This window comes from Rhineura floridana, chromosome 2, assembly GCF_030035675.1.
Source record: "Rhineura floridana isolate rRhiFlo1 chromosome 2, rRhiFlo1.hap2, whole genome shotgun sequence".
NCBI lineage: Eukaryota > Metazoa > Chordata > Lepidosauria > Squamata > Rhineuridae > Rhineura > Rhineura floridana.
This window is the reverse complement of record NC_084481.1, coordinates 2,585,641-2,609,973: the sequence shown is the minus strand read 5'-3', so window position 1 is coordinate 2,609,973 and position 24,333 is coordinate 2,585,641. Positions and strand designations below refer to the sequence as shown.

Below are 24,333 nucleotides of genomic sequence, written 5' to 3'. Positions count from 1 at the left end.
GATGCATAACATGAGGACACCAGTGAGTTTGTGTGTGCAGCTTGTCTGCAGTGGGACAGGGAGGGTGGCCCACACAGCGACGCTGATCAGTGCTCCTGGCTGCACCCACAATCTCTCTGGTTTAACTGCCCTTAGGAGCAAATGAAGAGGGAGGGGGAGTCAGACTGAAGGGACAGAGCCGGAGGGATATTGCAAGTCAGATGAAGCGTACAGGGGTATCTCACCCCCAGTCTACACTGATCTGGAGAAAGAGACCCTAATTGCTGTTGCCTTTGTCACACAGGACTATCCATCTGTTGGTCAGTTGGTACAAAAACTTGAAGAAAATAATATCCAGCCCATTTTTGCTGTTACCAGTAAAATGGTTGATACATATCAAGTAAGTAAAACTTCCATGTTATAAAAGGCTAGATATACAATGTTGGTGGAGAAAATAATTATTAGAAGCCTAAGTCTAGAATTTGAGTGGTATGCAGTGAACAATTAGCACTGCTGACATTTACTGCTTTGTTCTTGCGTTATAATCTGATAGATGCTAGTGAGACAATGCTTTGAAAACATTTCCTCTTCATTGATAGAAACTCGGTGAGATGATTCCCAAGTCTGCTGTCGGAGAGCTGCAGGAAAACTCAAATAACATCATCCAACTCATACAGGATGCTTACAATGTAAGTGCTACTAACAATACTGTTTTCATTCTTTACCTTTACGAGATATTTTTAAGCCAGCCATAAGACATTTTTTCCTTTTAGAAGAGTGTTTACATGGAACATAATGGTGTAACCTTCCGACAATTTATAGGGATTTGGTGCATGTTTCCAAATCAATTTTCAGGGAGTAGCTGCCAACCCTCTGCTCCACCTACTTGGTCACTTTTCTTTCTTCCTTTCTCCCTCTTTCATCTATAATGGAGCCCTGATAAAAATAACCATAATGCCCAGAAAAGGGAAAGAAACTGGAAAAAAAGCAGCCTTAGTAGGAGCTGAGGGAGAAAACAGTCAACAAGTGACCTGTTTTCTGTTTCTGTTCAATTGGAAACAGGAGGAAGTCATGTGAGCAGTTGCAAATGCTTTCTTCATCTCTTCTCTGTAAACCCTGTTATGGTGAGTTGGCTGCTTAAAAGGACAGGGCTTTAATTAGCATGAAGGAGCAATTGAGTTCCCTTTCCCAAAGCCTAACACTAGTTAACTGGTTCCTCAGTAGAAATCAGTTTCCCACTGTAATTTTCTTGGTTGAACCAATCCTCAGCTTCTTTTCCCAGTAACACATTTCTCTTTCCCATCTTTGAGCAATTGTGGGAGGGATGGGGGGCACTGTAAATCTCTTAGTTCTAGCCGGCATTGCTCTGGCACATTGGGAGAGAAACACTAGCCAAATCTGATTATCTGCTCTTGGCCACATTTGGTGAGTTCACATACAGTCAGTGCTTTTTTGGTAAAAAATGAGATGCCGGTGCTCATACATGATATTCTCATATATTCATTACTCATATGAAAGAGCAGGTTCGTAGTCTGGGGGTGCTCCTGGATACATCTTTGTCACCAGAGGCCCAGGTGACCTCTGTGGCTAGGAGTGCCTTTTACTAGCTTCAGCTGGTAAAACAGCTGTGGCCGTTTTTGGACTGGGATGGCCTGCCCACTGTTGTCCATGCAATGGTAACCTCCAGGCTGGATTACTGTAAAGCGCTCTATTTGGGGCTGCCCTTGAGGTTGGTCCAGAAGCCACAGCTAGTGCAAAATGTGGGTCACTGGGGCAGGGTATCGCCAACATGTCACCCTGCTACTGAAAGAATTGCACTGGCTGCCCATTAGCTAATGGGCAAAATTCAAGGTTCTGGTGTTGGTGTACAAAACCCTATGCAGCTTGGGACCAGGATACCTGAAAGATCATCTTACCACTTATATACCCAGTTGATCACTACGCTTTGCCGGTGAGGGCCTCTTGCAGATACCATCTTATCAGGAGGTCCGATCCACACAACATAGGAAGTGGACTTTAATGTTGTGGCACCAACAGTTTGGAATTCCCTCTCCTTAAATATTAAACAAGCACCATCTCTGTTATCTTTTTGGTGCCTATTGAAGACCTTCCTCTACCAACAAGCCTTTTAAGTAGAAACCTTGTCCCCATCTGTGTCTGTCCTGGAATTGCTTTGTAAGATGTGTTTAAAGCTTTTTTTTTTTTTTAAAGATGTTTTGTTTTAATATATTTTAAAGTTTGTTTTTAAAATGCTTTAGAGTGTTCTTAGAGTTTTCTTTGCTGTCCTGGGCTCTTTCTGGGAGGAACGGTAGGATATAAATAAATAGACAGACAGACCAAAAGTGCTGGGGAAAGCAAAGAAAGAGCTGCTGGTACTCTGTACAGGTGAGTACTGACTGGCACATACGAAAAGTTCTGCAAACAGTAATAAACATTTTTAGCTCATCAACTGGCTATGTCCCCCAATGTCCTCCTTTTGTCCTTGGGAAATTCTCCTCAAATCTTTATAGCAGGGAACTTGCTGTTATTACAGTATATCTGACTCTGCCTGTCACTGCTGCAACTTTTACCCAAGCATCACTGTGCTTACTTGATAGTCCTCTGAAGAAGGGGAAGGCTTCAGGTCCATGACAGAGATGAGCCCAAGATATGGAATTGTATTGTTTCAGTAACCAAGCAAGACTGTTTTAGGATTTTGAGGTATATGACAACCTAACATTTCCTTGACCACATTACATACTGCATTTCAAAAGATATGTATATAAGGATAATCCCAAAATATATGCTTATTTATTTGTTTATTTATTTATTAAATTAAATTTATATCCCGCCCTTCCTCCTGGCAGGAGTCCAAGGCAGCATGCTTAGAATTGGCTTTTCTCTTGTCACACCTCCAGTTTTATACATTAAATTCAGATTATATGGTGTTTACCATTGATATAAAGTTATATAATAACTTTCCTTTAGTTCAGCTGAGATTAGTTATGGGGAAGTGCGAGTCCATAACCAAGTCTATTCTTCCATATTTATTTTTGGTCCTATGCCTCTCTCCTATTTCCTCATAAACATAGTTACAGTTAGCTTTCCTTCCAAAACTATGTCATAGAATTTGCCTATAGCCCCTTTGCCTTCACTGTTACTAACTATGATCTCACATTTGTTTTCTTTTCATAATCTTCCATACTTCTTTATTAATGAAGTAACATCTCCCCTAATTTGGAAAAAAATGAAATAATTTCCCTCAAAACTCTAGTAATTTCCTCATAAGTTAATATATTTTGTCCTAGTAATAGACTTTTTATAGTATCTGGACCTGCATCTTGCCATACTTTATAATCTCCTATTATGCCCATTTTAGGATTAAGAAATTTACTGTAGAATGCTACAGTTAAAGGTGGTAAAACCGTACACAATTGATTTTTTTATTTCATACCAAATTTTTAATTTTGAATAGAGTACAAGTTTATTTATTATTAACTATTATTGAATAGAGTACAAGTTTATTTATTAAAATATTTCAGTAATAATGCCTTCTTTCTACCACAAGAGACACTTGGATTTCCTTTTTACCTTTGATTCTTCTGTTTGGGCTCCTTCTCACATTATTCTTCTCATTTTCTTCCAGAGTTTGTCTTCCAAAATTATTTTGGACCACAGCCCTTTGCCAAACTTTATCAAAATCACATATGATTCCTTCTGCCCTAATAAAATACATACTAAGGATAAACCAAGAGGGGAATGTGAGAATGTGAAAATTAATGATCAGGTAAGAGGACTGTTCTGTTTCTCCTCAAAACTGTTCTGTGCTGCTATTGAGCGCACATGGAGAGAAAAGAGGAATTTGTATTTTTTTCAGGAAGTACGCCACTTGTGAGAAGGCTCTTTTTTCTCTACTCCCTCTTCCTAAAAACCCTTAAAAGATGCAGCCAGTCTAAGCCTCCCACTTTCTACTTTAAATTGAAAGTATGCTCTGCTTTTCTGCTGTGCTGTGAAGGAGGAGAGATTTTGTTGTTGTTATGTGGCGCAGAGTGGTAAGCAGCAGTAATGCAGCCGAAGCTCTGCTCACGGAAGGAGGAAGTCGAATCTCCAGTAAAAGGGCTCGAGGTCCACTCAGCCTTCCATCCATCCGTGGTCGGCAAAATGAGTACCCGGCATATGCTGGGGGGTAAAGAAAGGCCGGGGAAGGAACTGGCAATCCCACCCCATGTATACGGTCTGCCTAGTAAACGTCGCAAGACATCACCCTAAGAATCAGAAATGACGCACACTACAAGTGCGGGGACACCTTTCCCTTTCCCTTTATGTGCCTTCAAGTCGACTATGACTTATGGCAACCCTATGAATCAGGACCTCACAATAGTTGTGAACTACCCTGTTCTATTATTTATTTATTTAACTTGTACACCACTTTATATTTCATCAGAAATCTCTAAGTGATTTATATATCTCAACAAAAACAAATAATAAGAAATACAATACAGAATGGAAGTGACAATGGCAGGACAGGGATGACAGTTCCACGTTCACTACTAAACAATATTACTCCTAATAATAATTTTAAAAGCCACTTTATAAAGTAACAGGATTAAGCAACAATACATCTTTCAAAACAGTGCACATAAGTAAAATAAATAAAAACCATGAAAGCAAATTATACAAAACATCAAAATACAGCATCAAGCTGCAATATAATTACAGTTTGTATCTAGAACATCTCTTTAAGAAAGCCTTCACATGTAACTTCAATCACCAAAATCATTCACGCTACACAGAACTAATCTGAACACAACAACCCCCACATACCCAATTGCTCAATACTTACTCCACCCACCACGTAACTCCATTCACTCAGTTCACTTTGGAACCAGAACCATCCAATCCCTGCAAAATCCTGCACTCGTTTCCACCCCATCTCTTATCTGAGGCAATGCAACATCTTCACCCCACAATTCACCATGGAAGAGTAAGACCTTTCCCACCAACAGATGCTCACCCTGTGGGGAGTCAGGTGTCACCATTAACACACCTGATGCTCACTACTTCACAGGAAGCATCCCAGTCAATCAAATGAAAATACAGCATTCTCTCTTAAAGAACGGCAAGGCCCCAAGAGCAATAAACCAAGAAGGACAAATCCTAACAAGACTAATCTACACACCATACATTTAGAGCACATTCCCACCCCTACCCCTGAGAATCCTGGAAACTATAGTTTATCTCTCAGAGGGCTACAATTCCCCGCATCCTTAACAAACTACAGTTCCCAGGATTTTGGGGGGAATGGAATGAGCTTTAAATATATGGTGTGACACAGATACAGACTTTTCTTCAGAAACTTACTCCTACGTGGCTTTTCTGATTATTTTTAAAATTTAATTGAGAATAGACTGGTCAATTTTTGTTTTTATATAGATTACCTTCCAAGTGAAAATTACAGCAACAAAGTGCATTGAAAACCAGACTATTACTATCCGGCCTCTTGGTTTCACGGACTCCCTTACCGTGAATATGCGCGGCCGGTGCAACTGTGAGTGTGATGAGGAAATAAGAGAGAGCTCTGACTGCAGTGGGCACGGGAAAGTAGATTGTGGAATCTGCAGGTAAATAAATTACTTCAGCACCAATAACATCTCTCCAAATATCTTTAAGCTATGCCAGTCCTATTGGAACATTGGGACTCTGCTCATGTCAGGCCCAGGATGTGACTCAGGAACCAGACCAACGATTGTAGTTAATTCGTGTTTTATTAGGGTAATGTCCAAACAAAGACTGCGTTTTCTCATGAATCAATACAGGGATACAGGTCCTGCGGCACTGGGAGAAAGTTGACAGAGCAAGGGACTTCTTCCCGCCTGTTCTTTAAGAAGGGGCCAAACGGGCGCGCAATCTTTCGCTCCTCCTTAACTGCCCCTCAGGTACTGCCCGCCTTCCCCCCCTTCTCTCCTGTCTTTTCAGCTGTCTGCGTGTGCGCGGTGAGGGGGGAAGCATCACCCCCTCCTCTTCTGAAGTTTCCGATTCCAGGATGGGGGATAGGGGAGGGGCTGATGGTAAACTGCCTCCCCGCTTTTCGGCTGTGAGCAGCCCTCCCTCTTCCCCCTCTTGCTCTGAGCCTGAAAGAGGGGGAGGCGTGAGAATGTCCAGGGAGGGCTCAGGCTCCCCGTTGCTAAGCGACCTTATCACTGGCAGTTCCTCTGTTTCGTCTTCGCTCCAAAGGGGGGAAGTTCCTCCCCCTTCCCTCTGCCATCCATCCGAATACTCTTCTCCCAACTCTCCGGGATCCAGCTCCCCGGGATTGGGACCCCAGCTCTGCCTTCCGACAGCTCATAGTCTAGACAATTGCTTATGTGTGTTCCACTTGGTCACCCGGTAGGGATGTGCTAGAATTCCACCCAATTTGGATTTGGTACCAAATTTGCCATAAACTCACTTATTCTCAATTGCTGAGGATTAGATTTTACTGTAGCAAATTTCCACAGCTGTTTTTGAAAGCAGACTTTAAAAAAATGCCTCTGTAATTATTGTAAGAACAATAAAAAGGAAATACTGATATTTCCTGTAAAAATATCAATATTGATATTGATATTTTTCCCAGCAAAAAAACCCCATGGATCGGTAAAAGCAGTGGCTAGTGGATATAGAACTTGGGCTGTGGAGTCGGTACGCCTGACCTTCGACTCCGACTCCGGCTCCTCTATTTTTCTACTGTCCGACTCCGACTCCTTCATAAATGGCAAATGTATATTAACTAGTAATAACACATTTACTGTAGTAAAATGGCAGCACAAGGCATTTCATCACCACCACGTGAATCCAGAGCTTGGAAATGTTACTTTTTTGAACTACAACTCCTGCGAGCCCAATCCCTGGGGCTGATGGGAGTTGTAGTTCAAAAAAGTAACTTTTCCAAGCTCTGGATTCACGTGGTGGTGATGAAATGGCTTGTGCTACCATTTTACTACAGTAAATGTGTTATTACTAGTTAATATACATTTGCCATTTATGAAGGAGTTGGAGTCGGAGTCGGAGTCGGAGTCGGTACATTTCTACCGACTCCGACTCCACCCAAAATTGCTCCCGACTTCGACTCCACGTCTCCGACTCCACAGCCCTGTATAGAACAACAAATCAATGCCAGACTGTTAAGTCATCAGAATGCTTTTGAACTGGCACCAGGCAACAGATCCCATCCTAGTTACCAGTACCTGTAGTTTTATACAGAGTCTGTGAGTCAAAGGTTGTTTCTAAAGAACGTACAAGCTACTTATTTATAAACTTTCCTATACTATTAGAGAGAGTTTGAGAATTTGGCATGAAAGCAACTTAAGGAAAAATCCTTAAGAAAAATGCCTAAAATTCTGAGAGCACAGCCCCTATAAATGTTCTCCTGCCATATTTTGAAGCCACTCTGTGTATTTGACTAGGCAGGGGTGAGGAACCTCTGCCTTGGGGGCCTAATTAGGCCTACCAGGCCTCCTCCACTTGGCCCGTCAGGCCATTTTAGCCAAACCACCCCCACCTGACAATCACTTGGACTTATACATTACATTGGGTGTGGGCAAGAAAAAGGCAGCTGAACCAGGCGAAAAGGAACTTCTGATTGTGATTCTGGTTAGCTGATTGTTGGTGCTTCAGAAGCCAGGTTTGCAATGCTTATAAGTCCTGCTGATCACTGACTGTAGCAGTGCTTCAGAAGCACTGCACACCTGGCTTCTGAAAGGCTGACAATCAGCTGATTGGTGGGACTCCAAAGCACAGCCCGGGGCTCTTTGTAAGCCCCTTGTAGAGAGCCCTGTGTGGTGTTTTGAAGTCATGTCAATCAGCTGTTCCCTGTTAACTGACATTATTGTAATGATAGGTGATTGACAGGTGGACGGCTCTGTCTACCTTTTGAATTTGGCCTATGGGGAGGATGAGGCGATGAGGATCTTGACTGCTGGCCAGATCCAGTTCCCCACCCCTTGACTAGGGCTGTTTTCATTTGTCATACTTGAATTAAATGACATCTGCAAAGAAGATGCTGCTTGTAGACAGCCATAAATTTCAGGAATATGAATGTCATAACATTTGCTAATAGTTCCCTCAAGCCCCTGGGATCACTGAAGTCAAAACGAGTAGCATATTGAGCTGAAAGTATTACCAAAAAATTCGGGAGAAGATTGTGACTAGGATATGATCAAAAGGCAGGCGAGGCTACCATCTGGCTGATGCTAAGCAAGTCGGAGTCTGATCTGTGCCTGGATGGGTGACCTTCTGGAAATCACGTATATGGGTTCCAAAACAGAAAAAAATTCTGGATAAATATGTAGTAAAATAATAATACAAAATATGTGCAAGTTCAGGCAAACCAATCCCCAAACACAAACTAAGGACACCTTAATTTTTTGCCTCAAACTAATATTGCTTATGAACCCTTTCCTATTATTCCTATTATTTCTTTTCTCATGCCAGGTGCTCTGATGGCTTTACTGGAAAGAATTGTGACTGTGAAACTGGAGGCAAATCCAGCAAAGAACTGGAAAAGAGATGCCAGAAGGACAATGCATCAGTCATCTGCTCTGGTCTAGGGGATTGTGTGTGTGGGCAATGTATTTGCCACACTGACGAAGAGTCCAAAAAGCAGATCTATGGTACCTTCTGTGAGTGTGACAACATGAACTGTGAGATTCATAATGGTCGACTATGTGGAGGGGAAGGTGAGTTACTGATGAGTGCAGGCTACAGGAATATCCTTTACCCCTCTTGTTTATTTCTCCTGGCCTCCTATTGCCATAGTCCCAGCAGGCTGCATTTTCTACTACAAGCTTTGAAAGAGTATCATTGCAATTCTATACTTTCAAAAGTTTACCTTTCTGTATCTCAAGGAGAGCTGTTCTGACCAGATAATTTGGAAGCCAGTCAAGCTGCTATGAGTGTGACTTCTTTTCATGTAATGGCTTATCATCCAGGTGTGAAGAGGAATTACCAAGACTTTTCTCTAAGAAACTGTTTAATTTTGCATCATTTTACAAAAGTTCTTTTATTAATGACAGCCTATTATTGCATTCAAGGGTAATTTAAGTGTTTTACAGGTGATGCTAAGAAGGTCTTTTCATCTGGAATGTGTCAATGCAGCATAGTTTGCATTTGAATGATATGAGAAATGCTTTTTATCCTAAACCCTCATTTTCTCTTTCTAGAACGAGGACTTTGTGATTGTGGGAAATGCAAATGCAATAGTGGCTTTGAGGGCAGTGCCTGCCAATGCAAGACTTCAACAGAAGGTTGTGTGAATCGCAAGAGCAGAGTATGCAGTGGCCGTGGGGAATGTCTGTGCAATACATGTCAGTGTAAATCAGGCTATCAGCCCCCAGTTTGTGAACACTGCCCAGGCTGTCCATCACCCTGTGCCAGATACATGTAAGGCCTGCACTTCCATCTGTTTGCTTGCCATTTCTAAAGTTCACTTTGTTGTGGAAGTTACTGATATGTGGCTGTATTTTGGATGTCAGTATTAAAAAGTCTTGCTTTTAGACTAAGTACTGTTTTTGCAGGGAACAGGACTGGATACGTAAGCTGATTCTGCACTCCCTTCTTGTTTTTCTGTTACAGAAAGCCTCCCTTAAATTCTGGGATTTTATCGTCTTTGAGTTCAAATCCCTGCTCATGTCTATTCAGTGAGTGGCTCAGGGGTGACGTGCCCTGCCACCTGTGGGCAAGCTGCATAGTCCCAAGGAGCCCAGTTGCCCCCCAGCTGGCAGCTGCAGACAAGGAAGGCAAGTTCAGCAGCCTAGCCAGCTGGGGAGGACTAGCCTCAGAGGGAGGCAATGGGAAACCCCCTCTGAATACCGCTTACCATGAACACCCTATTCATAGGGTTGCCATAAGTCGGGATCAACTTGAAGGCAGTCTATTCCCCCCCCCCCCGGTAGTAGCTCAGTTATTCTCTCTCTCCAAAATAATTACATCAAATGCACCAGTGAGGTGAGATATATTTAGATTGAAGTGAAACATGAATATAACAAAAAGTAGACATAAATTTACCATTATAAATCTAGATTAAGGTTTTTTTATCATCAAGAGGAGGGAAAAAATCCATAAAATAAATAAGTGGAAAAGGATGTCATTAAGAGGCATGATGTTTCAGTGGTTTTGCTGACGTCTGGCTGTTTGTTGAAGGTGGTATTAGGAAATTACGCTTGGCCCTTGGCATGTTATGAACTCCAGAAGAGCCCTGCTTGAGCAGATCAAAGTCGAGCCTAGTCTAGCAGCCTGTTTACCACAGTGGCCAACCAGGTGCCCACAGGAAGCCCACATTAGGACATCAGCACAATAGTACTCTCTTGCCCTCCCCCCTCCCCCCTCCCCCTGCTAACTGGTATTCAGAGGCATGCTGCCTCCGACGCTGGAGGTAGTATACAGCCATTGTCAGCTTTAACCTCCATGAAGTTGTCTAATCCCCATTTGAAACCATCTAAGTTGATGACCATCATCACATCCTGTGGTAGCAAATTCCATAGTTTCAGCTATGGTGTGTAAGAAGTAGTGCTTCATTTTGTCTGTCCTGAATCTCACACCATTCAGTTTCATTGGATGATCTCGGGTTCTATTATTAGTGATCATTACAAAAGGGAATCTCATTCTAGGGATAACTTCCTAACAGAATTTGTGGATTTCACAGCTGATGGGTTGATATTTTCTTTGAGCTATTCACCATGACCCAAAGACCCCGTTCCTGGTCAGTCCCTACCAGCTCAGACCCCACATGTTTATATGTAGACTTTCTTATTCCAATGTGCATCACTTTACACTTAAGCCCCAGCTACACAATACGTTTAAAGCAGTATTATGACACTGTAATCATGGCTTCCCTCCCCCAAAGAATCCTGGGGGTTGTAGTTTGTTAAGGGTGCTGAGGGTTGTTAGGAGACCCCTGTTCCCCTCACATAGCTACAATTTCCAGAGTTCCCTGGGAAGAGGGATTGACTGTTAAACACCTCTGAGATTTGTAACTCTATAAAGGGAATAGGGGTCTCTTAACAACTCACAGCACCCTTAACAAAGGGCCTTTTCACTTGTGGCTCCCTATCTGTGGAATACTTTCTCCTGGAGGTCCACCTGGCACCTTCAATTAACATCTTTTCAGAGCCAGGTAAAGACTTCATTTCCCCAGACATTTGATAGATAAAGATGATGTTGTCTGTATCAGCCCAAGCTTTCTGTGGCTGTTTTATTGTTTTGTTTTATTATATATTTATTTTGATTTTTAGCAATGTTGTAAGTTGTCAGTTAACAAGCAACTAATAAATCTAATAAACAATAACAAACTGCAGCTCCCATAATTCTCTGGGGAAAGCAAAGTGGCATGATATGCTTTAAATGTATTGTGGTGACTGAATCTTATTTAAATTGAACCACTCTTGCCATTTAATGCAAATTGACTAAGTTTGGAGAGATCCTTGTGGAGCTCCTTGCAATCTCTTTCTGTTGTTACCACCCTGAATGATTTAGTGTCATCTACAAACCTGGTCACCTCACTGCTCACCCTTAATTCCAGATAATGTATGAACACGTTTAATACAGATATTTTGGGGACCTACTCTCTCTTCTTACTGTTCTTTAACTAGTTGCCAGTCTACAAGAAGAGCTGTCCTCTTATCCCATGATGCCTGTCTTGTCAAAAGTCTTTTGAAAGCCCAAGTAAACAATAGCATCATTCAGATATAATCATGGTTTAATGCATTCTTCCCCAACCTGGTGCCCTTCAGATATTTTGGACTATAACTCCAATCTCCCCAAACATTAGCCATGCTGGTTGGGGCTGATGTGAGTTATAATTCAAAACATCTGGAAGGCACCAGGCTGGGAAAGGCAAGTACAAGCCACAACAAACCTCAGGCTTGTACACTCTTCTTCCAGCACAGACACAAGGAGGAGCTCAGAAGCTTTTGCTCCTGTTTTAGATCAATCACACAGTGTGATGTTCAGAACTAGGCAAATTGTGATTAATCTGAAGTTACGGTTTGTTAAAACAAACCAACATCAAACCATAGTTTATGAAGGTGGCTCGCTTCAACAAACCATTGTTAGGATTAACAGTTTAGGATTTGGATAACATTTTAAAGTTTGGATAATCTAAAACTGGAAGCAGAAAAATCTGATCTCCTCCTGGGTACATCAGAGGGGAAGGGGGAGGATGTGAGTTCAAGGCTCATTGTGACTTTTTTTGTAATGCTAAACCATGGCTTAGATTTTCCTTGAACTCAGCCAATGTACAAGCCAATGTGTCAATCACCCCTATCCATATCCTTACTGACATTCTCAAAGTGAAACAGGCTTTGCAGGAGCCATGCTGATTTTTCTTCAGCAAGATTTATTATGCTATTTGCTTAATCATTTATCATTAAGAATGCTTTCTACTAATTTACAGGCTAGTTACCTTAGTATCTGCTCTCAGAAATTTATTGGATCCCTTTTTTAAAAATGGTATTCCAGGCCTTGAGTACGAAGGTTGATTTTAGGGACAAGTTGCATATTTTCTTTAGGAGCAGCAATTTTGCATTTAAATTATTTAAGAAAGCTGACCTGGATACCACCTGGTCCCAGGGTTTTTTTAATTTTTAATTTGTCAGTAAGGCTTTGCACTTCATTTCTTGTCTCCACTATTTGCCTCAGTTCCTCAAGATTCCCTTCATGAAAAAGTCAGACCAGCCACAGTTATCTGCCCTATATATTTCACAGTGATGACAGATGCAAACAGTTTATTCAGCTTTTCTGCAATCTTCTTTATCTTTCTGTAGCTCACCGTAAATTCCCTTGTCATATAAGTGTGCCATGGCCTCCCTAGTCATTTTCCTCCTTCCAGTATATTTAAATAATTTTAATTGTTGGTAATAATGTTTTTAGCAATATGCTCCGCAGCTGCTTCTTTTTTGCATACTTTATTGTCCGCTTGCATTTTTTGGATGCAAGTTTGTGTTCCTTTTTGTTCTCATTTGGGCTAGACTTCCATTTTTTGAAGAAAGCTTTCTTGGCTCTCTGGGCCTGTTCACACAGAGACCTATTGTGAGATTGATGCTGCTTGCATCCCCATTTAATTTACATGGTTCGTATGACATTGCAGGCAAAGAGAAGCTAGGACGCAGTTTTCCCTTTGATTATTGGTTGAGTTTATTGATATGCCACCTTTCCACAGCCAGCTGTGCCCAAAGTGGCTTACGACAAAGGGAAGTCAGTTTACAAAACATAATAAATTCAAGCAGGACAAAAACCAACAATGTAAAAACATAAAATAAATTCAATATTGCAAAAGAAATAATCTAGATTGAAATACATTAAGTACAAAGTGAATAAGTACATTGTTAGCTCAGCTGAGATAAAATAAAGCTAAATAAATTAAACTTACTATATTTACATACCTAAAATACAAATGTTGTTCACTTTTATACATTTGCAAAGTGAGTGAAGACACACTGATCAAAGTAAAAGCAATTAAAATCCACATTAACCTAATCTGGGGATAATGGAAAAAGTGAAGAAAAAAGTCTCTGCTTCGCAGCGTTACTCCATGTAGGTGCTTTGCTTCAACGTCTTTTGCTGGGCGGGTGGATCCTCACTTTCAGATACTCCCCTTTCTCTGCCCACTAAACTCTCCATGAATTCCATTTTGTTTCCAGCAGCTTAACCAGCCACTTCTGCCTCCGTCTTTGTCCTCCTACCGTGGAGTTTGCTATAGCCTTCCTTCCCCCCCTCCACTCTAATCAGTTTCGTGTAAATTGTACCCTGATGCTCTGGGCATCAGCTGGGAGAGGCATGCAATTGACAAGAAACATTGACCAAAAAACCCTTCCTCTTCTCCATTAGCAATAGCCATACACCAGAGGGAGTAAACATGTACATTTAGGGGCGGGGCGCAAAACAGCATCACTAATCCTTCCCAGAGAAATGCCAGTTAGTGTAAACGGAAATCAGCAGATTTGAAGATAGGAAGTGTGAACCTTGCAAATCTATCATGATGGCAAAAGCCACGTCTTTACTATGTCTTTCAGCTCCCGTGTGAATCAGCACTAATAGTTTGCCTGCTTGTTAACCATGCTGGTATCCTCTTGGACTTGGTGGTACTCTTTTTGATCTACATTTTGGCTGAGTTTTAATAACTGTGGTTTTGAACAACGGGTTGGGAGATAAGTTAACTGTGTGGGATTTTCTTAGCAATTGCTCACTTACATATATATTGAATGGGCTAGCACTACGGTCATATTTGTTCTACGGGGTCAAGCAATGTCGCCTTTTCAACATCTACATGAAATTGCGGTGGGAAGTCTTCAGAGATTTCAGTTAAGGTGGTCATAAACTCACAAACTGGACAGACAAGCCTCTGTTTTCTCAGTGTCACCCCTCCCCATCTGCAATGTGAGGATAATAATACTGGCTTCCTTTATATAGTTGGTGCAAGGTTGACTGGGATAATAATATGCAGTAAGTACTTTGAATGCTCTATATATTTTATATAGTTTAGATCCATTGTATCTCTATCCTGGTAGGCAATTCTTCTTGGTGACATGCTTTTTGTTAATTTTCTAGTTCTTGTGTTGAGTGCCTTGCCTTTGGGGGTGGCCCATTTCAGAAGAATTGTTCTCAAGCTTGTTCAACTATTACTCTGAAAAACGATGAGTTACCCGGAAGTAAGACATGCAAGGAGAAAGATTCTCAGAATTGCTGGATCTCCTATTCTATGTTTCAAGAGGATGGAGAAGAGACGTATTCTATTACAGTCAGTCCTGAGAGAGGTATGTGTGGTGCTGGGTCACCAGCTGCAGAGCCTGCTCCACATACGCTTTGATGAATAGACTGGGGGGCTTGGCCCAGGCAGCACCAGAAGCAGGGCTTGGTGACTTGATGCACAGGAGAACGGAGCAGGACTGACGAGTGGAAAGAAAGGGCCCACCACAGTCCTGCCTAAGCTCTGGGCTGGGGCATTTTCCTGGGTGGGTCCCAAGTTGAGGGGCTCTTTCCACTTCCTGGAGCGTTTTTCTTCCTTTCACTGGGCCAACAGCAAATCATTCTTGTTCTGAGACCCCTTTAAGAGCTAAACTTGCTCCCTTTACACCATCCTTATATTCTCTTTAAATATATACTGCCTATATAGGTATATATTGACATTAAAAATGAAAAATATAAACTTCTTCAGTGCTAATTACTGATGAGATGTTCTTGCATTTTCTGGTGTAGAGGGGGAAAGTGAGGCTTGAAAAGCTGAGTAAGTTTGCGGGTGGTTCTGAGTTCAAAACACTGGAGAATCATAAGTTTGCCCATAAAGTCCAATGGCGGGGTGGGGGGATAGGAGGAGGAAAGCGTGTATGTGCTGGAGATCTGCGTCGCCCAAGCCTTCAAAGGGAGATGCCCCTCCTAATTGTGAGGAGAGGCAGACGGAGCACCTTCCTTCTCAGCTAGCTCAGTGGTGGGAGGCAGAGAGCTTCAGAGAAGAGGCAAAGGAGAGGGAGCAGAGACTCCATGGTCAGGTGAGCAAGGTTTCCCTGATACTAGAAGAACCTGTAGTCTTACATGCCATGCAATTTGTCTGGGAACACTTGAATTGTATTTTGTGTAGCAGAGGGATGGAAACACATGGTGTGGAGGTGCCCCATTTATCTAACTTCCAACCTGTTCTTTCTTTCTTTCTTTCTTTCTTTCTTTCTTTCTTTCTTTCTTTCTTTCTTTCTTTCTTTCTTTCTTTCTTTCTTTCTTTCTTTCTTTCTTCTTATTTGATTTATATCCTGCCCTTCCTCCCAGTAGGAGCCCAGGGCAGCATTAGCTTTTAGTATGTTCATTCCTGATATACAACACACACACATACACACCTTTCGTTGCTCTGTCAGATAATTCAAGTTTTCTGTTGTTTTCTTTTTGTAGAGTGTCCAGCACCCCCTAACATTGCAGCAATTGTGGGGGGCACTATTGCTGGCGTGGCTCTTATTGGGCTTCTCCTCCTCCTGATTTGGAAGCTACTGACAGAGCTGATTGATCGCAAGGAATATCACAGATTTGAGAAAGAAAAGTCCAAGGCTAAGTGGAATGATGTAAGATACTCTACTTCCTCATACCTTTGCTCTCTTTCCCCTCCTTGAAATTCTTATGTCGTTGACATAACTTTTGCATTAATTCAAATACCTCAGGCTGGCCTTTCAAATAGCATAACACAAACATGTGGGATAACTGGGAGAAATAATAAATTAAACATGTTGAAAATGCTAAAGGCTCCATGCATCCAGAGATTCAGAGAAAATGGTTTATTTCTACTACCAGCTGGAAGTGCTGAAATGAGGAGGAGGGTACTTCAGAAAGCACATGACTTTTTGATATGTAAAAATGATGTGCATCGTAGGATTCAGGAAGCCATACATTTTCTTCTAGTGCAGTTGCTCAGACATGAGCAGCTAAGATTCTCACATTAGCACACAAATGTTGCATGTACACTATGATATAACTACATATGAATTTCTGGGGAGGGAGAGGTACCTTAAGAAAGATTCAGAGGTGAATTAACAACTAATGAGCTCCAGATTATGTTACCTGGAGTGGTTTGCTTGGGTTACATCTCTGCTACTTGTGGTAACATATAAATGCCTTTTATCAGCAACACCTAGTGAAATAATTATGACCATTCCTGGACTGGGGGAGCTTGACAACAGTAGTTCAGGCAATGGTGACTTCAAAACTGGATTATTCCAATGCACTCTATGTAGGGCTTCCCTTGTGCTCGACCCGGAAACTGCAATTAGTGCAGAATGCTGCAGCCAGATTGCTGATGAGGATGATATCCTGTCAGCATATAACACCTCTGCTCAGAGATCTGCACTAGTTGCCAGATTGCTGCCAGGCCAGGTTCAAGGTGTTACTGCTGATACATAAAGCCCTTAATAGCTTGAGACCAGTTTATTTGCAAGACCGCCTTACCTCATATGTACCTACTCAAGCATTTCAATCTAAGCAACAGGCACTGGTACAGGTGCTACACAATACTTGTTCCACATTTGTAAGAAATTGTTCTTTTAGTGTGGCTGCCCCTACTCTTTGCAACTCCATGCCTATTGACATCAGGCCCGCGCCTTATCTGCATTCCTTTCGGTGCCTGCTTAAAACTTTTTTGTTTGGGCAAGTCTATCTAGACACATTGATGTTGATCTCTTTTAATTTTTTTAGTTAGTAGCTGTTTTAATTACTTGTTTTTAACTGTTTTATTGATAATTTTAATGTTTTTTGTAAACTGCTTAGAGGTCTTTACATTCAAGCAGTATATAAATTTTGATAAACAAGTAACACATGTAATTTTCACCCACACAGTTAGGGACTTGTTGCTTGCTACTGTGATATATAACACTGTGCTTGAGCCACATGGAGGAAAATTTGGTATGTTAATTAAGTACAGAATGTAGGAAGCTATGAGAGAACCAATCATGCAACATAACTGAGACAGGAAGTCAGCCCCTTGCAGGGTGAAGTGCTGTGTATGCCTGGCCTCCTCCTTCCTCAGTAGAACTCTTTAGAAATTTATCCTTTCCATTCCATTGAATCAGAATCAGCTTTCCACTGATTTGTCATCCCCTCAATTTCTGATGTTCAGGTATGTGTGTGTTAATGCTTATATAGCAAAAATAGCACCAGACTTGGGATAACCCCAAGACTTGTAGAAGTACATAAAAATGTTTTTAAAGAAGGTGGAAGAACAAACTGCATTTGTGTGCTCTCGTGCAGAACAATTGAGGCGGAAGGAACATGCACACAAGTCCTTGCTCCCTCCCTCTCCCTGGCAAGTTCCCGAGCCCATCCTAGTTCATCTCCTCTCCTCTCCTCCCTGCCCTACTAACACTCTCAAAACAAAGCTGTCCTTTGTCAGATGAGAGGATACCCAGCACTGGAGATCCTCCAGAGAGCACGTGAAGGCACAGTTTGGGACAGCAACCAGTTGCCCTAATCTGTACCTTTAAAGCTTTTATCCAGAGGTGTAGTTGTCCAGGGTGATGGGGTGGGGGTCATAGACCCCTTATTTTGGGGGAGCAGGCCCCAGCAGGGTCCCTATATACAGGACTTTTAGTAGCTAACACACACCTCCCCTTTCAAGCTGATTGGCTCCCAAGGTGAGTGAGAAGTGAACTTCATGGCAAAGTAGTTTGGCCTCCCAAATCCTAGTCCCACATTTGGCTTCATCTCAGAATTCTAAAAATCGAAAGGTTACTGGCAACATTTAGTCCCCAGGGACAGAGATTTGAGGGTGGGGAACCTATGTACACAGCAGTTTCACTCTGGTTCTATAACACTTATTGCAGAAGAAACAGTGAATCTTGGGGGTGGTTGTAAGGGGGTGTGGTGTGACTATCATGAAGGGACCCTGAACTTCTGAATTTGTCGCTACATTACTGCTCCTATCCTATTATTTCAGACAAGATCAATGGCTGGGAAGCATAAGATCTGATAGCACTTTATTGCCCACAATTTCTTTCTCACGCCAGTGCATGGATGAGATCCGTTGGCCAGTGCTGGTTTGAAAGCATTCCATTGGCCTAAGAGGCTGGCATCGATCTGAGTTTGTTCTGTATCTGCTAGTCACTGCTTTCACCAATCCATGGGGTTTTTTTGTACAGAAAAAATATTGACATTGATACTCATATTTTAAAGGAAATATTGATACTTGGAAGGAAATACTAATATTTCCTTTTAAAATATTGATATTTTAAAGGCAATATTGATACTTTGAAGGAAATATTGATAAATTATCATTCTTACAATCTATGTTTTAGAGGTGGATTTTTTTAAAGTCCATTTTCAAAAATAGCTGCAGAAATTTGATACATTAAAATCTGATCCTCAGGATGGAGAATAAGCAAATTAATGGAAAATTCAGTACCAAATCTGAACTGGGTGGAATTCTAGCACATCCCTATGCCAGTGGTCAGACTAGCAGAATAGGGACGTTTGATCTGCAACTAAAGGTCTTATTGAAAAAAGTGTCCACATTTCCCTCAGCGACTAATACTATTTTTAGTAGACCTATATTATTTATTTTTTACAAACTGTTAAGGAAGCACAAACTTTAGTGACATTTGTCCACCTGATTCCTGATCTACTTACTCTTGAGAGGATTAAGCAGCAGCATTAACTACAGATGCTTGTGATGTTTTTATCGGCAGGCTGATAACCCTCTTTTCAAGAGTGCCACTACTACTGTTGTGAACCCCAGATTCAATGGCCAGTGAAATGAAACTGTAGCAACAATTGAAAGCACAAAGAAATTCTTCAGGAGAGAAACAGAAGATGTAGATGTTTACTCATCATCATCATGTCTCATTATGCATTTTCAATAATCCTTTGTGTGGCTTTTGCAAACATGTTTTGATGCTAATGATAAGCATTTTTATCCATGTCGCATTATGCATTTTCAGAAAGTCTTTGTGTGGCTTTTGCAAACATTCTTTGATGCTAATGATTAATTAAAAAAAATAGGCCTGGGTGCTGGACACACACACCCCATGGAATGATTTCAACTTGCATTACTGCTTATCCCATCAAAGGCATCCAGTGCAACTTCTCCAGTTATCAGCTGTTAAAATCACCAAATCAGCACTTGGAACTGGGAGTAAAGCATACATTGACAGAATATATTTGTTGCAACCTTCATAAAAGAAGGTTTAAAACCGACATCAGATTGTTTTATATGATGGATGTGGTAGCAGATATAATCTAAAATAAGCATTCCCTCCTGTGTGAGAGAAAGGGGTAAATGCCTCTTAAGAAAGGGCTTGCCAGGCACAGTTTTTATATGTACTTCTATTTTTAAAATAAATAAAAGAAATCTGCTACCTAATTAATTGGGCACCACCATTTAAGTGATCAATTAAACTTTTAATCTAACCTATTAATTAAAAATGCAGTTCTACATATTAGGGAGGGCACAAAACAGTATGCACACATCTCATTATTGAATATTAGGTTGATGGGGTCCCATTTTGTTCACATCCAAAGCTTCCAAAGATTTAAAACCCTGACCCTCAAACCCTTTTCTGCCTTGCCAAATAGCATTCATTCCTTTTAAGTCAGATAAATCTCAGGACTCTCTGTTTCTTTGTACACTATTAAGGTAGAACTATGAATCAGCATTTCCCTAATCTTGTACAAAACATCAGTGCAAGAGAGCTCAGTCAAACTGAAATGTGTTGGAGGAGGTGAGGGAGCACTAATATCTCTGAGAAACATATACTAATATGAAGTAACAAGGCCCTCAGGATCTATAGCCTTCAATCTAGCCTTGTGTATTGAAATGAATAAACTCCCAAGTTGTCAGGTGCTTACTATGATATTAAAATAATGTTGCTTAGATAACTGATTTAACATGACTGCCAGTGTATAAACCTCTAGTGCAGTGGTTCCCAGCCTGGGGGCCGTGACCCGTGGGGGGGCATGAAGTAATCAGAGGGGGCCACAAATAGTAAAGAAATGAGTTTTTTTTTTTTAGTCTTCACTCCCTGGACACTTTCTGCTTCCCACTGCGGCTGCACATGACACCTCTCCCTTGCCCCAAACAAGAGGGGAGGATTTTTGCTGAAGTGCCAGAGTGTCTTTCAGGCACACCAAGGGCAGGCATCTGCCTATAAAATACATGGCAGATGCCAAAGGAGGCTGAGGGTGGAGCTAACAGGAAGAAGAGGGGATTACTATCACTGATTCCCGTCTCCTTGCACTGCCGCTACTGGCAACGCCCTTGGTTAGAATGAGAGGAGAGGGCTTTTTGTGAAGCAAAAAGAAGCAAGCCTGCAAGGAAAGGCTGCTTTCCCCCTTCCTTCCTGGCAGCCAGCCTGCCTTCCTGAGGGGACGGGGTCACAAAAGGTTTTCAGCTTATAAAGGGGGTCCCGTGCTCATAAAGGTTGGGAACCACTGCTCTAGTGGGTGTCTGATTTGTCAAAGTTCTGCGTTGCAAGTAATAAATCTCAAGCACCATTCCTGAAATGACTTGAAGTATTTTGGAGCATCATTTGTGCACTGTTCAGAGATCACTTTCTGAATTATCTATTGGTCTAAGCTTAAGATGTGGAAAAGATTGGTCACAATTTTGTTTCCTTTAAGTAGAGAGTGGGAAGAACCTCCTATTTGAGGGTGATGATAAGAAGACTGAGGACAGAGACATAATTACTGTTCTGCTGGTTCCAGTACATCTTCACCTCTCTTTTCTGAAAATGGGGGCACATGACACTAGTCAAACCCTCCCCTTTTTTACGGTAAAACCTGGTGGGATCAGCTCCAGTGTTTGTTTGTTTTTAAATTTGGCTTCAGGCAGATTTTGCAACTGACTGGTAGTTCAACCTGTTTGTCTTCCAGGTGTGGCCAATGGAAACACTTTACTGCAGGCTCAGGCAGAGACAGTGATTGGCCCAACACTTTGCTGTAGGTGGTCCTGAAAGGTCTGAAGTCAGCCGTGGGAAAGTGAGATGTGTCCAGTTTAGGGCAGAGTAGCTTCAAAATGCAGCCAGAAAAAAACATTCTGGCTGCCTGAATTGTGACATCTTCAATATATGTGATTTTTCACAAACATTCTCTATTATGCCACAGATTGGTTCTCAAGTGTCAGGAGCTCAGAGCAGTTTCATACATTTCTTGAGGTTAAGGCAAGAGAAAATGAGGAGCTGTAAGAATTGCTCCTTTCAATTATTAATATGGGGTTAGGAATGTTCCAGGGATCAAACACCATTTTAGACCACCAATTCCATGAAGAGAAGTTCAGTTCACCAGAGATTACCAGAGTTTATGGTTCCCTCTAGACATTCTTTTTATTGCACACAGGGCCGGCCCCAGGCATGCTGGGGCCCTTGGGCACCACCCTGCCCTGGGCCCCGGCACTCTCCTTCTGCAATTTGTGGCAGGATTGCTGCTGCAGATCGCATGGCAGGATCTTCAGAACTCCCATCATTTCCTCGCTCAACCTACCTTTCTTGGCTGTGATTTGCGGCTGTGCATGCTGCACACGCAGGGCTACCCTTAAGCAAGATGGCGGCAGAGGTTTCCCTAAGGGGCTGAAGCCTCTGCCACCACCTTGGCTGATGGCAGGGATGCGTGCGTGTAGCATTTCCTGGTATCCCATCATGTTGACATTACTGCATAAATGTGCAGGCAAGGGGGAAAGGGGGCACACTTGTTTGGTTTCTCTTTCAATAATTGGAGCTGAATCCAGTTTTCCAGTCCTAATCAGAGCTTTAGTAGGGACACACAAACGTGATATTGTTGATATAAAAGTATCTCCCAATTTAAATTTTGCTAAAACTTTTAACAGATAATCCCAACCTAAACTATCATATGCTTTGAAAAGATCTAACAAAAGGACTCCCAGGGAATATTTATATGTTGTCACGTGGTGAATTACATTCAAAAGATGTCTAATCAGATCTGAAATGTAGCGTCCTGGAATGAACCCTGTCTGGTCTGGGTGAATTATATTTGAGATCATAGTAGTAAGGCAAGCCACTAAAATGGAGGTAAATAGTTTTTTATTTTCGTTTAATAGATTTATAGGTCAATATGATTCTACTCTTTTCCTGTCCTTACCTGGCTTTGGTAACAAAATTATGCGGGACATACCCCATGTATCAGATAAAGGTCCACTGTGCCATATAAGATTAAATAATTGAACTAAATGTGGAATAATAATATCTTTTAAAAAAAATTATAAAGAGCTGCCAAACCCATCTGGGCCAGGAGCTTTATTTTGTTTTAATGTTTTAATAGCAGTGGCCACTTCTTCCGTTGTTATTGTGAATTAAGAATTAGTATTTGGTGTTCTGATAAGTGTTGTGGCTGGAAGTCGAAAATAATTCTCCCCCGTGGGTGCAGATTTGTATAACTCCTGATAATAGTTAGCAAAGGTGGAATTAATTTCTTTGGGGTCATAAGTGAGATTCTCTTCTTTCATATAAATTACAGGTATACGCGAGGATTGGCATTGAGAACGTAAAGCATATGCCAATAACTTAGAGCATTTATTACCAGATTCATAGTATTTTTGTTTTATGAACAGTCCAATGCTTCTAATTCCTTGCGTTTTCTACATAATTTAGCATAAATTTGTTTGCAACTCGTAATTTTATGTTGGTGTTCCAAAGATTTAATCTCTTCCATCATCAATTGTAATTTAATCGGTGTAATATTTGCAAGATTTGAAATGAACCACAAATGCTGGTTAGAAGGAACAAACTTTACTTCACAGTGTGTTGCTGCATAACCAAAAACTCTACTTTCGTTTTCCTATATTGGTCCCACCCCCAACTGATTCCCCCATACAATTACTTCTAATTCACTTGAGTTCCTACTCACATTACAATCGGGTCAAGTCTTTTTTTACATTTCACCACCTCTGCAATACAATGCCCCCTGACAGTAGCTTTCATTGCATCCCATACTGTATTAAAATGCACCTCCGGGGTGATATTGAATGAAAAATAGTCCTCAAGTGCCCCAGCCAGAGCTTGAGATGCCAACTGATCCTTCAATAAGAAAGTATCAAGTCTCCAAGAGGGGCTGAATTAATTATCTGGAGACATACTAATGAAAACCTCAACCGCTGCATCGTCTGATACAGTCCTGGGAAGAATATTGGCTTGAATAATTGATGATACTAAAGTAGGTGACGTGAGTACATAATCTAATCTGGAAAAATAGTAAAAACGAGGAGAAAAATATGAAAAATCTTTGATCCCTGCATTAACTTTACGCCAATCATCTACTAATTTGAATCAGGTTAATATGTCAGCTATGCAACTTTTCCCTTGAAATGAGCCCAAAGGTCTGACAGTACTCTTATCCAAATCAATATTACATACAGCATACTGTATTACATACAGTCTCCCCCCAAAATAATGTCCCCTGTTGCAAACCTAATATGTCTCTTCAGAGTTTTGGTTAGAAAGTTCCATTGGCCAGAATTTGGCGAGTACATTGATACTAGAGTTACTTGATGGATGGCTAGTAGGCCAGAAATAAATATGAACCTACCATCTTTATCTTTTAATATTTTACGTAGTTTGAAATCCATAGATTTTGCCAATGCAACCCCGACTCCTCTTGAATGAGAAGTTCCGGGGACAACGTATAGTGTTCCAAAGTAGGAGACAGCCAGGAGCCCCTGCTTTCTATGTCTCTTGTGAAAAGACGATGGAGAGCTTCTGAGTACGAATATAATCGGAAACCCTCTGACGCTTGATCACATCTCCTAAGCCTCTCACATTAGGAGTCATAATAAGGATATCCAACATTAAACCTTAACACACTAGAAATATATACTTGTGTGTATACATATATTTATATCATTAATATTACAGAAAAAAGAGTATTCCACCT

General features: G+C 41.3%; 1 protein-coding gene across 1 annotated transcript in view; it reads left to right on the top strand.

The window, feature by feature from the left end:
• The window catches only part of ITGB2 (integrin subunit beta 2), a 76,180-nt gene extending 55,222 nt beyond the window's left edge, over positions 1–20,958 (top strand). Inside the window, exons 9-17 of the mRNA XM_061607608.1 lie at positions 284–379; positions 579–668; positions 3,605–3,745; positions 5,392–5,579; positions 8,428–8,672; positions 9,156–9,375; positions 14,539–14,744; positions 15,868–16,034; positions 19,143–20,958. Of these exons, the coding sequence (XP_061463592.1) occupies positions 284–379; positions 579–668; positions 3,605–3,745; positions 5,392–5,579; positions 8,428–8,672; positions 9,156–9,375; positions 14,539–14,744; positions 15,868–16,034; positions 19,143–19,208 (1,419 nt within the window). The 3' untranslated portion in view covers positions 19,209–20,958. The remainder of the gene's footprint in view (positions 1–283; positions 380–578; positions 669–3,604; positions 3,746–5,391; positions 5,580–8,427; positions 8,673–9,155; positions 9,376–14,538; positions 14,745–15,867; positions 16,035–19,142) is intronic.
• The last annotated feature ends 3,375 nt before the right edge of the window (positions 20,959–24,333 follow it).